The following is a 12,563-nucleotide window of genomic DNA, read 5'->3' as shown; positions in this document are numbered from 1 at the left end:
TAAATTAACTTTTCCACTTCACAAACAAGGTGGAGAGAGGAATGGCTTAGATGTCCATTGAGGATACATAAAAAGTAAAGGAGTGGTTGTTATCAACAGCATTTTGTTATAAAGTAGGTCCCCCAGACTTTAAAGCCTCTGTGATTGGGCATTAAAAATTTTAAGGAGACATTTACTTGAAATGACTGCTTTGCTCTTTGTCGTCTTCTACTTTTATGTGTTTTTCTGTCTGTACCCTACATACAAATAGCCTTTCTCCTTTGCCATCAGGTTATTCCCTTTGCCTTTATCTTCTGTGTTTTGCTAGCCTTTCTACAGTGATCTCCTAACACTGTTTCCCTTTGTTCTCAAACCTGAACGTGTCTAGTTTATGTTATCTCATCAATTCAGATTACCATCACCTCAGGGAAGGTATCTTCTCTTCCTACATGATTCTAAAATCTGCTGTGGAAGAGATAATAAACGATGCCTCTTATTCATCTGAAGTTCAAAGCCTGTGAAAATACAAGTAATCTACATGCCTTTGCTCTTCTTATAAATTAGTAATGAGTCTGGAATGCTTCCCCATGGCAATTAAGACTCATCGAGTTAAAATGACTGTATTCTGTCATCTAAGTCCTGTCTTATTCCAAAAAAGTTATGTATTTTCTATTACCATCGCTACCAAAAATCGTAGAAATAACTTCAGGATTTCAAAAGCCACAATCACAAAATGCTTCTCATCCTCACTAGTTTCCTCAGCTTGTTAGGGTGATTTACAGTATACCCTACAGTCAGAAGGGTTCAGATCGACAGAAACCATGTTTACAATGACATAAAAGGAAAAGTTTCAGTGCACCACAACACACGTGTTCTAACAATTATTACAACCTCTGTTAGGAACAAAGAACAGGATGTTTTTGTGTTCATGTTGGGGGTGGAGGTGCACAGGGGGTAGGGAAGGATGAATAAATCTATCACCACAACCGGTATCACAGAGAGGTCCAACACATCCAAAAGATTGGATAAAAATGTAGGCTAGAAACTACCTTGTAGCATTTATTCACTTATTAAGCTAAACAAATCAAATATTCATAACGTCAAAGTTGGTAACTGAAACTTGGTGCATTCTGGAAAATGCTAAATATTGCCCAACTGTGTCATTTCTCTTCCAAACATTGCTGTTGGATGAAAAACATTAATGAAGGAGGCTTGCTCCCAATCCACTCTCTTACAAATACAAACCTTGAGTCTCCCAGTTTACTCTTTTAAAGTAGTACTGTAAAGCAATAGCATACAAAAAGCATTTCTAAATCCATCTACTTTTATAATACTGTAATAGAAAGAGCACAAGCCAGCAATTCTTGAATATTACCTTCATATAGAACTTCATACTCAGTGGGAACACAGCTATATCCTTGAATCAAATCTGGAAGACAGTCCTTACAGAACGAGTGAAGGCAAGGTAGCATTCTGGGGTCTCTCCTCCGCAGGTCCCATTTGCACACCAAACAATTCCTCAACAGATCCAGGGTCTCCATTTCTGTTGGCTGAAGTTTGACATCAAAAACATGAAGAGTCACAAAATGGCTCATGACAACCCCTTCACTTAACAAAACGCTTGATCACTCAAGCACAAACTAGAAGGCAACAGTGGGATGCAGGTTCTCAGAAACAACATTGATTCAGCGCTTGTGAAGAAAGAGGAAGTTCCTTGCAGCTGAAAATCACATACCTGCTTTACAAAAAATAATATCTTTGCAGCCTGTTGTGCAGGAAAGTGTGGTTTAAGGTTTACAAATCATAATCCCGCTATCTTTCTATAGTACCTGCAACTTCTGTATAAACTTAAGTAATCTCTTCTATTGATCTACTTACAAAGCTGTCACCAGGCTGAATTGTCACATGCTGTACATTTCCTGCCAGAAGCAGTGAAACTGTGCAATAAAAAAGACTATATTCTCTGCCTGCTTTTACAATTTTGCCTCAATGTTTCAGAGTTTTCAGGTAAAGCAAATAATAAGCACAACTGATCATACATTCATCATTTCAGCAATGCAATGTTAGAAAGCTGCCTTGATAAATGTACAGCATCTTCTGCCAATCTTCTTTATAGAAATTTAATAAAATACACTTTGCCATAATCAAATTTCAACTGTCAAGATGACCACAGATCAAATTACAGACCAAACCTGAACTTCCCACAAGCAGGGCAGCATTCCCCTTACCAACGCAAGCTCCCCAAGGTAAACAGAGTTTTGCATTTCATGCTCCATCCTCAACTCTGACATTTTGAGAAATGCGGATCAGATACAACCTGCAAAGGGAAACTTTTGCAAGTTGCATCAGAGGAGAAAAAGCAACTACAGTCTCATCCTCCCTTGGAATCATCCCTGCAGCTGACCAAACCTCCTGGGGCTCATTGCCTCGGAATGGTGCCCTTGCTACCAGCAGTATATAACTTGCAGCTATGATCTTCAGCTTTCCCCAGCACAGAAAAGCAGCAGGTCTACTCTGACGGCTATGTATTTTCTTGAGGGATTCTGTCTCGGAGCAGATGCCAGTGGAAATGGTTAGTAACAGGTCTTTTTTTTTTTTCTTTTACAATGCAAAATTCACTCAGAAATTCACAACTAGAATCAGTGCTGCATCCCAGTCATTGCTATTTACAATATTTTAGAAAAAAATGGACCGTACGTTAAAGTCTGCATCTTATTTTGTACCCAAGACCCAATCTAGGAACAAATGAAAACAGGTAGACATCCATCAGCTTTACTGAATTCACTTAGACAAATTCAAACCTATCACTACAACTTCTGATTGCAGTTTCAAAGCTAGAGGTCCCTTTAAAAGTGAGCTGTGGTAATTGTGCCTGTGGTTTAACTAATAAACTTTATATCAGTGCTTATTATATGAGCTCACTTTTTACAGTGCATCTTCATCAACCATCTTTCACAGGCAAATGCAATTAGAGCAGCACAGCTTCTCAGCTTGCTCCATCCCTATTGTTTCTTGCAACCACTGTTGCTAAGAAGACAAGCCAGCATCTACAATAACGTGTAGTTTCTGCAGTAGGAAGTTGAGGTCTTAGACTACCACATGGTTTAGACAAAGAAACCACAGCCCAGGACCAGAGCACCCATCCACGCACACAGAACCAGTGCAACAGAGCTTAATACTGGGAAATGCTGTATCACCATAGAGGCCAAACCTGTGCCTAAATGAGCAGAAGTGGGTTACCATACATTTTAATCAATGCTTTTTGCACGACATATGAAACAACATACAATTTTTTTGGTAGGAGGGGGAAAGGTGAGGGTGATAAAAAGTGTTTAAAATTTCGTACTGAGACAGGTAGGCAAACAAGCAGTCACGCAGCTAAAATACCAGTGACTTGGCTACCCTGATGGGAAACACCTAGTTCAGCAGCAGTGTTTACAAAGAAAATAATTGCATTTGGAGATGTGCCGTGAGGGTAATGAGGCAGGACGCAGGCCAGAGATGAAGACAGGGGAGAGCTGGGGAGTCACACCTGGAATGGGAAGAAACGTACTGGGCTTTTGCTGCATCAGCTCAGCCAAGGGCAAAGGAAAGGCACTGAGCTGGGGGGCTGCCTCTGGAGCAAGGGATCAGTCCAGGCCTCAGGAACGCAACAGCCACCCCAAGGCAAGTTGAAGGGAAGTGTCCAGAGATCGCAGGGCTAGAACTTCTAGTAAGACATTAACACATTTCATACAAGAGAGGTTTGTAACGATACACGCTCACAACTTCATCATTTTTGTATTTTAGGGATAAACTCTCTATGCAAGTCTCTCAATTGCCAGTGTTCCCTTTTCTCAACCAGATTGTTCTTTTGTATCTTCTTCCCTCCATTAAACATGGACCTTGGTACAAGGCTCGTTACAGAACTTTAAAATGCCGAAATATCAGCTTTACCAGTTTTGTGTATAGCTGCCTCACTAGCAATATTGCCAGTCACCAAGAATTTGGAAAACATTGAATAAAAATAAAACCATCCCCCTCTACCAAAACATAATCTTTATCAGTCCTAATATGTAACCGAAAAATATCTAACCCTAAAAACAAAAATCCGAACAAATAAAAAGGAATAAGTTTTACATTTAAGAAGTTGGTCTTCATCTAGCTTCATCATTTCTCCTGTTTTTATCAGGTAAAGTCCTTTACTGGGCCACGGCGGGCAGCCGGCCTGGAGCCTTCCCAGCAGCCTCACGGGAGCTCCCCGTGAGGTGGCGCGGGCAGCCCGCCCGCGAGGTCGTAAGGGCGGCCCGCCTGTCATCTCCCGGCCCCCCAGGGTCACCCCCGCCAGCACCGCACCCCAAACGGCGGGAGGGGCGGCGGTGCCTGCCCCGGCCCCTCACACCCCCGGGGGGCGGGGAGCCAAGCCCCGGCCGCCGCCGGCCCCGCCGCGGGCAGCTTGGCGCAGAGGGCAGAGGAGGGCGCTGAGGGGAGAGGAGGGCGCGCGCCAACGACCGCCACAACTTCCCGCCTCGGCAGCGGGCGCCCCCGCGCGCCCAACGGCCGCCCTCGCGCGCCCAGCGGCCGTGAGTGACAGGCGGCGGGGCGGGGCTAAGGCGGGGCGCGCCGCCCGCACGTCAGCGGAAGCGGGTGCCGGGGCGGGTAGCCATGGCGCTGCGAGCGGGAACGCGCCGCTAGGCCCGCGCTGGCCCCGCTCCTCCGGGCGCAAGGGACAAGCGGCCGCCGGGGCAGCAGGCAGCCCAGCACGGCCCGGCGCAGGTGCCCTGCTGGAGGCCCAGCTGCCCCACAAACCCAAAGCTGCAGCCTCTGCGGGCCCAAGCCGTCCTCCAGCAGGGCAGGGCAGAGCTGGCGCCGCACACCTGCTGCTCGAAGGCCTTCTGCGTGCAAAAGCGGTGCTGCAAGAGCTGCAGGAACCACTTCAGACATCATATATTAAGACATTAAATACCCAGGAACGGAGAGTGGTGCCTACCTATGCTGGTCACTTGCCCATTGCCACGTGTGCACAGGTACTTGTGGGTGAACACCGCCTCCGCGGTCTGGAACATTCCCTATGTCACAGCACCCCCGACTCACCCTTGAGGACAAGCGATTTAACTTTGGCAGAGGATAAACAGCATCATGTCTCAGGAGCCAGTGGTCCCAGCAGTCGACGAGATAAAGTTCACATACACTTACCCCAGCATTTTACAAACTGCTCAAGTTACAGTTCTTCACAACGAGCAGCATCGCTGGCTCAGCACTATTTTATCAAAATAAAGCAGGTCATCTTTACTCTAAAATATTGCCAAACACTAGGTTAGAAGTTTGTTAACTAGGATGATAGCACAGATCATACCGCACATATACTAGAAGGTAACTCACAACTATTAGCAATAATTCAAGACTTCTAGCAGTGAGCATAAAAAAAGGTGATGTCTACACGCTTTTGGTCTGACACTTAAGAGCTAGCTCACTAGCTTCAAGTAATTTTTTTATTTTTACCATTAGATTCTGCTTTGGCATGCAGGGTCAAGCCTTGCATTGGCAACTGAAGTCCTATTTTGATATTACAACTAAGCAAGCACGGTCTTTTAAAGCCAAATACATCAGAAACCCATATAGTGCAGGTCTAGAGCTGTGCCATGGCTTTATATTAGCTGTAAGAAAGCCTGAAGCTAGCTGGCACCGTTTCTGTCCCACATGCAGTAACTTCAGAAACTATGTACCTTACTTGAGGAGGGCATGGACTGCAAAAGTTAGTGAACAGTTACTGTATTAGTTCAGGCAATTGCTTGACGAGCAACAGTTTAAGTACATTACTGCTCTTACTAACCCTTAATGCCATCTGTCAGTTCAGTATCACTGACAAGAAGCTTTAAAAGCTTGTAGCCTAATGCAACCTGTCTGGCTAGTCTGCCACAATTCCCAAAAGGATACCATGCTGCTGCTACAGTTCCTACAAACCAGTGGAATTCAGCATTAGTACATGCAGCAGCAGTTTTGTCCTGTGGTGGATGAAGTCAGCCTACATCTCAAACAAACATGTGTTCTAAGAGGTCTGGCTAAGAGGTTGCAGAAGCAACATGTTACATGATCAGTGAAGACAGAACTTCCACTACAGATGACCATGAGCCTCATGTTCTGATGCAAACACCTCAGTTGGTACTCGGGAGTACTACACCAGTAGTTCCTAGAGAGCACGTGGATTAAAATGGTCTGCATTTTGCATGTTGACTGCAATCAGAAGCTAGACAGCTGTCACCCATTTAGCAGCAGCTGAAGCACTGGAGGGGCAAATAGAAGAGTTGTAATTTATAAAGACTTTTCATTAACAATGCCAGGAAAAAAACCCGAATAATTTAACCACAGTGTATTTTGAATTTAGTTCATCTTCTTTCTATGCATAATGCCGGTAAGAAAAGAAACATTGATCACTTTTTTCTGTTGGGGGCACAGTTGCTGTTAGCTGCTCAGGCACACCACACGGCACTATTTTGCTCAAAAGCCAGGGCTATTTTTGTGAAAGCTGCATACTAGGCAACCTTCACAGTCTGCAAAAAACCTGCTTTATGCACTTCTGATGACCTAAGCCCAGCAATAACAACGTAGAAGCCTTGAATTGTTTCTTCCCACCTATTTCAGGCCCTCCCTAATGACCTATTATTATCCTATTCCCAGGGATTTCCCCTTCATTCCTTCCGATACCCCACCTTATACTTCCACCTTAGTGGAAAAGGGACTCGAATTGTTTCACTAACCCAAGAAGCAGCCTATTGATCACAAAGCTTATTGATAGCGATTCCCCATACCAAGTCTCTTTCACACAGCAATTTTTGCTGTACTACTGTCCACATTGTTACACTGCATTTCTTTGTCCACACTCTTGCTATTTCATTCCCAAAGGCCAAGGCAGCATCCCCACAGACTGCACCTAGCTGTCATTTCAGTGAACAAAAATCCTCATAATAGACCACAAAGTCACCTTTCCACAGACAGCTGTAAAGAGTATCATCAGCTGAAAGAGCTGCACAAATACAGGCAGAACCCTCCTGTTTTGCTCCCCCATAAAGACAGAGCAATGAGGTATTTGAACATGCTAAATGCTGTAGCCAGGCAATGTCAAAAAATAGCAAGCAGCAGTCAAACCACTAATCAAAAACTGCCAGACTTAAGTGTGAACAGTGTCTGAACAAGTTAGGAAAAAAGAATCAGGAACCTCTGTAAATCAGCAAATCTTAAACATTGTCTTTATTCAAAAAATTTGAATAAAACAAACGCTTTTATGCCACAAGCACACAGGCACCTCCAACTTCTTTAATCTTCTCCTCTGCTCTTCTACTGAAGAACTTTGCTTTCACAATTACAGGCTGCTTGGGCAGCTTCCCCTTGCCCAGGACTTTGTAGTAGCCCTAGAAAGATTAAAAAACCCATTAAGTGTTTGTAATCAGATTGCAGGCTCCTACATTCAGACCTGTCTTTCAGTATGCACCAGTTAAAACCAAAATCATGATCACCATGACCTCATTCATCGTCAGCTTCCAATATAAAATTGATACCAATGAAAGATCCCCTGCATGACCTAGTGGAGTTGCATTTGTTCAAAGACAAAATGGAAACCACAAACTGAACTTTTCCTATAATTTACAAGCTGGATTTTTTCCCCGCCATACTCCATATACACAAAACACCATGAAATCTGGTAAAGAAGTCGCCAACCTTTCCCTACTTTTTTGAAGGGAAGAGCAGTTGGCTGCACTTCCACAGCTATCTACTACCTAATGACTTCTGGTCCTCATACTTCTGAACAGAGCAAAGGATTCTTCTGCACATCCTAAATGTACAATTGAAGCTTTTGCTTCCCTACCACTGGAATACTCTCACTTCCTCCCTGTCCTTTACATTAAAAGGACAGCCGCTGAAATCATCACTTGAGCAGTGTAACCAGACAACACAGGTGTCTTAATTTGGGGCACAGAACATACCCACTCGGCCAGACTAGTTTGTGTCACTGATCTGGTGGCAGGCTGAGATATGAGACATCACAGCCAGCGAATAGGGATCAGATGTTTATGTCCGAGAACTATAGCACACCAAAACAATCAAACACGTTAAGATGTGACTCTAGTCTCGATATTAAACAAGTGACTTTATATAAATGAGACTAGTTCTGCTGTGTTTTTATACATGCCTTCAGTAACATTTTAAACAAGTAATCTTAGACCATCTTCCAGAATAAGCCCACGTCCACAGTAACACACAAATATGAGAAGTTCTTACAGGAAAAAACGTAACAGCTAACTACCTGTGTAACTACTTATAGGCCAAGATATTTGTCCCCAGAAATTCACAAATATTCAAGTACTGTAGCTTATTTGCAGTTCACCATTTTCCTACCTGGATACACAAAGCTAAGTTACACATGAAATAACCAGGAACTGCACGTTTGAACATGAGCAGGAACTTACTGAGCGCACAACATCAATGACGGGGGCCAGTCCAGCCTCGTTTTTTGCGTAATTGAGCCTTGTCTGTTCACTGACAAGTGTCCATAGTTTATCCAAATTGACAGTAGGACAGAACTTTTGGTTTCTCTTCAAGTGATAGTGTCTCATGCCTACTTTTCCAAAGTAACCAGGGTGACTGTGAAAGAAACACATTCCTCATTAGATCATACTTCTAATTCACCTTGAACAAGCAGGACTACAGATTAACACTGAAACAAGCATCTTTCTTTGATCAAGTAATCAAAACATCACATTGTGCTTTCATATTAATACATGCAGTATTTTAGTGTAACAACCATTAGTGTCCAAACGAAGAGGAAATTATTTTCTCTTGAAGCATTTCCCTCCGTTGGAACTCACAACTCAATCCCTCTCACTGGTGAGTTTGGTCCAGCCCTCTACTTCCAGGGCAACCCCAACTCCATGAATCCAGGGAGGGCTGCACTGCCCGAGGCGTTTCAGCGCTCCTGTCACTAACCTGGTGGCTGACTGAGTCAAGAACGGTCACAGCCAGTGAATATAGATTAGTGGTTACTGTCCGAGTACTATAGCACACCAGGACAACAGGCAGTGTCCAGATGTGACTCTAGTCTCGGCGAGACAACAACATCCCCTCCCTTAACAGTATGCAGCTAAATAGGACGCCATTTGGATTTAACGTAACATTGTGCATGTGCATTGCTAAGCAGGGACCACGCTGTAACAGGCAAGTCTGGTCAAATTTAACAAATTCTGCACTGAACTCTTAAAGATGCCTGGTTTAAGCGAAAAGGCCTTTGATTTTAGGGTGAACAGGGACATGAGTTGACTGTAGCTATAATGCCACATTTAACATTAGCGGAAAAACATATAGAATGGCAGGGATATTTGTTTATTCCCATATAAAAGTGAGTTATTTCTACTTCAGGAACATACACCTTGCTCATACGTATTTTAAATGTTAGCTTACTATTTATCAAAGTTAATCCTGTGATGGTGCATGCCACCAGCATTACCACGCCCTCCAGGATGTTTCCTGTGTTTGCCTAGAAAAAAAAGTTAAGTTTGTTACGCTAAGAATATTACACATTAACACTTGAGCTCAGAGGTATGTTCAATGTCAGTTTAAGCTGATTATTCTAATTCCACCCCCTCTTCTGAATTCAGCTCCATTCAGCGAGATGAGCCAACTAAAAGCTAACCCCACAGGAGAAAAAAACAATAACCACAACGTGCCACTGCGGGGTTTAGAGGAGTGGAAGGCACCAATGCCGGCACCAGTAGGGTGACAAGAAAAGGTGGGGATGTCCAAAGGGTCAGAAAGGAGACAGCACCACCCCGTGAGCTAAAGATGTCGCACAACCAGCACCCACCGCCCGAGCACTGCCCAAGCTACAGATCCAGAGAAGCCTCAAGAACGTGGAAGGGTTCGGACCAGCCCATCCCCGCGGCGCCGCTCGCCATCGCCCAGAGCCTGCGCGGGACCCCGCGGCCCCTCAGCGCCGGGCCGGTGCCGCTGGGGCCGGGGCCGGGCCCGCACCCGCCGCGGGCCCTCCGCCCGCCGCCTCGCCACTCACCAACGCGGCCGTGGCCGTGGCTAACATGTCCCCTCAGCTTCCGGGTCTTCCTCAGTCTGGAAGGCTGCGGGAAAGCGAGAGAGCGGCTGTGAGCGACGCGAGCAGCCGCAGGCAGGCCCACCCGCCGCCCTCCCCCGGTCCACGTCGCTCCCCGCCGGCGGCGCGGCCGGGCGCCATGGTGGCTCTGCCCCGCCGAAGGAAAGCCCGGACAGCCGCCGCGCAACACCCTCCCCGCCGCGCCCTGCGCGGGCCGCGGGCTCGGAAAAGCGTCCCCCCGCCCCCTCCCGCTGGTCCCCGGCCGCGGCCCCGTGCTGGAGCGGGAGGCAGCTGCCGCGGGCCCGGGCGGCGGCACCCACCATCTCGGCGGCGTGCGCGACGGAACAGAAAGAGCGCGGCGCTCGCGAGAGCGGGACAAGGCACCGCGGGGCCGGGCGCGGGGCGCATCTCGCGAGGCTGCGCTCGGGCGCGCGGAGCGGGGCGGCCTCTCGCGAGAGCCGGGACCGGGGCGGGACCGGGGGCGGCCGTGGAGAGGGGCCACGGCGCGGCCGGCACGGTTCCGAAGGCGAGCAGGGCCGCCCCGGACGGCTGCGGCCGGTTTCCGAAGAGTGAGCGGCCCCGGGCCCTGCGGCTGCCGGCGGTGGCACACCGGGCCCCGGGGCCGCCCGACCCCCGCTGCCGGTGGCGTTCGGCGGTGGCGGCAGTCGCTACCGACGCCACCCGCTGCCCCCTCCCTCCGTGCCCTGCGGCCACAGTAGGGTTTTGAGCGGGATTTATTTAAACTTCGGTGACAATGGAAAAATAAATACGTCACGCTGCCTGCCACACTACGGGAGCGGCTCCCGGGGGGCGTGAGCTTCTCAAACTTGTTTTTGACGTATTTTGTACCGTAAGGCTTGAAACAAATCTTCACCCATTTAAAACACGGGTCTCATACTGGATTTGCGTTTCCTACAGGATTTCCTCCTCGGTTAAAGAGCGCACTAACGGCATGGCACGCTCAGGAACATCGTTAGTTTTAACAACTAATACTGAAGGCAAAACAGCAGCCCCCATTTTCTGTCCATCTGACCCTTTCAGGCCTCCCGGTGACACGGGGATGGGTTTACCAGTGCCATCCTCTGAAAATCAAGGTGGCATCTGTAATAAGTAACTGAGAGTAAACAGCATCTACAAGTGTTTTGAAACATAATCTCACCTTGCCTGCTACTCTCCTCTCATTTGCTTTACAAAAACTGGAGACGCATTGATGGGTAATACAGTGTTTAAAAGCTTTCTACTTAGATTTTTGACGTGCAGACGGAGAACAGCTTTGGTGTGGGAGAGGGGTTTTACAGCAATACATTCTTGCACATCACCATTTCTGTGGCTTTTTCTTGCCTTTGTAGCAACTCTTCTCTGCAGCACTTCCTTCAGCCAGTGATCTTGGGTTTATCCGTTGTTTTCTTAAGAGAAATATGCATTCACCAGTATATTTACTAGCAGCTGCTGTTCATAAAATAGCCAGAATCCACCTGATACAAGTGAAGTTACTCCTTCGACTCTAACATCTAGAAGTCATTCTGGAACTTGCACCATGTTAACATTTGTGATTATGTTTTCATTGAATCAAAAGCACTTTGTATTTTAAGACATTTCATGTACACTTAAGAAGCTTTTGTATAAACATGTGTGAGGGAAATAAGAAAAAAAAAGGAAACTACTTCACCTTTTTAGTGAAGAATCCCTCAATTTTGTTATATGAGGCTGATAGCAAACCAGAACCACTGTCAGGTTAGGAACTGCGCAAGCCTCAAAGCCAATCTAACTACAGAAATCTCGCTGCAAATGAAAAAAAAGGGTTTGGGGTTTTTTTGTTTTCTAAAGGTAAGAAGCTTTAGCTAATTTTTATTAGCCGTCAGACTTGCAAATGTATTCAAGTATTTTATATTTTCTTCTTCAGACTAAGGGAAAACTTACGGCATCTCAACGGGAGTTACATTACCAGATCAAAAGGCAACATTCACAGCTGTGCAGGCAGCCATGGCAAGCTAACCATTCCTGTCCTGTGAAAAGCCTTCACTGAAAGGGAAACACCACCTAAACAGACTGCAATTTATGCAGAAGGAAAGCAGACTCATGAAATGTCAGCAGTCAGCTCATCAGAAATCCAGGCAAAGGCTGCTTGTATTCTACTCTGATCATCCAGCCAATGTAGCACAAAACCAACCTGAAAATACCACAGTTCAGAAGCAGCGTCTACGATACAATGACAAAAAGTAATCTGCTGCTAACCTATGCCAAGAAAAAAAAGTATTTAAGGAATTCTTCTGTTAGGATAAGAGTAACAGAACAAGGATGTAAAATGCCTTGTCTCAGCCCTAGAGGAAAACATTGAAGAAAAAACAAGTTACATGTCGTGAAATAGCAAACCTAGTAAAAGACAGGTTCATAGTAACTGTTTCCTAATTTAATTACAAATTCATTGAAAATCCCAGGGAAGTTACTGGTTTTGTATGTACTCAACATCAGAAACCGCTGAGGTTTGCAAGGAATAAAACCAAACAGG

General features: G+C 46.0%; 2 protein-coding genes across 8 annotated transcripts in view; both read right to left on the bottom strand.

The window, feature by feature from the left end:
• The window catches only part of TRIM66 (tripartite motif containing 66), a 51,773-nt gene extending 47,529 nt beyond the window's left edge, over positions 1–4,244 (bottom strand). For 4 of the 7 annotated variants that reach the window (XM_080404633.1, XM_080404635.1, XM_080404638.1 and 1 more), the window contains exon 1: positions 1,355–1,687. In XM_080404633.1, coding sequence (XP_080260759.1) covers positions 1,355–1,574 — 220 coding nt within the window. In that variant the 5' untranslated portion in view covers positions 1,575–1,687. Of the gene's footprint in view, positions 1–1,354; positions 1,688–1,714; positions 1,852–3,532; positions 4,071–4,098 lie in introns of those variants that run through there. The other 3 variants (XM_080404634.1, XM_080404637.1, XM_080404636.1) reach the window with 3 other exon arrangements.
• A 2,939-nt stretch (positions 4,245–7,183) lies between these two features.
• Positions 7,184–10,720, bottom strand: RPL27A (ribosomal protein L27a). Its single transcript, XM_080404860.1, has 5 exons — positions 10,375–10,720; positions 10,019–10,082; positions 9,412–9,487; positions 8,424–8,598; positions 7,184–7,367 (listed from the first exon to the last, which is right to left on the bottom strand). The coding sequence occupies exons 1-5, from the start codon at positions 10,375–10,377 to the stop codon at positions 7,239–7,241; spliced, it is 447 nt and encodes a 148-aa protein (XP_080260986.1). The 5' UTR covers positions 10,378–10,720; the 3' UTR covers positions 7,184–7,238.
• Positions 10,721–12,563: the final 1,843 nt, after the last annotated feature.

Source organism: Falco punctatus, assembly GCF_963210335.1.
Source record: "Falco punctatus genome assembly, chromosome: 10".
Lineage (NCBI taxonomy): Eukaryota > Metazoa > Chordata > Aves > Falconiformes > Falconidae > Falco > Falco punctatus.
This window is presented reverse-complemented; position numbering and strand designations above follow the sequence as displayed.

Excerpts from the sequence above, each read along its gene's own strand:
- RPL27A (XM_080404860.1), bottom strand. Across the intron at positions 8,599-9,411 it reads AGGATTAACTTTGATAAATA|TCACCCTGGTTACTTTGGAA; the intron begins GTAAGCTAACAT and ends TTTCTTTCACAG. Across the intron at positions 7,368-8,423 it reads TCATTGATGTTGTGCGCTCA|GGCTACTACAAAGTCCTGGG; the intron begins GTAAGTTCCTGC and ends TAATCTTTCTAG.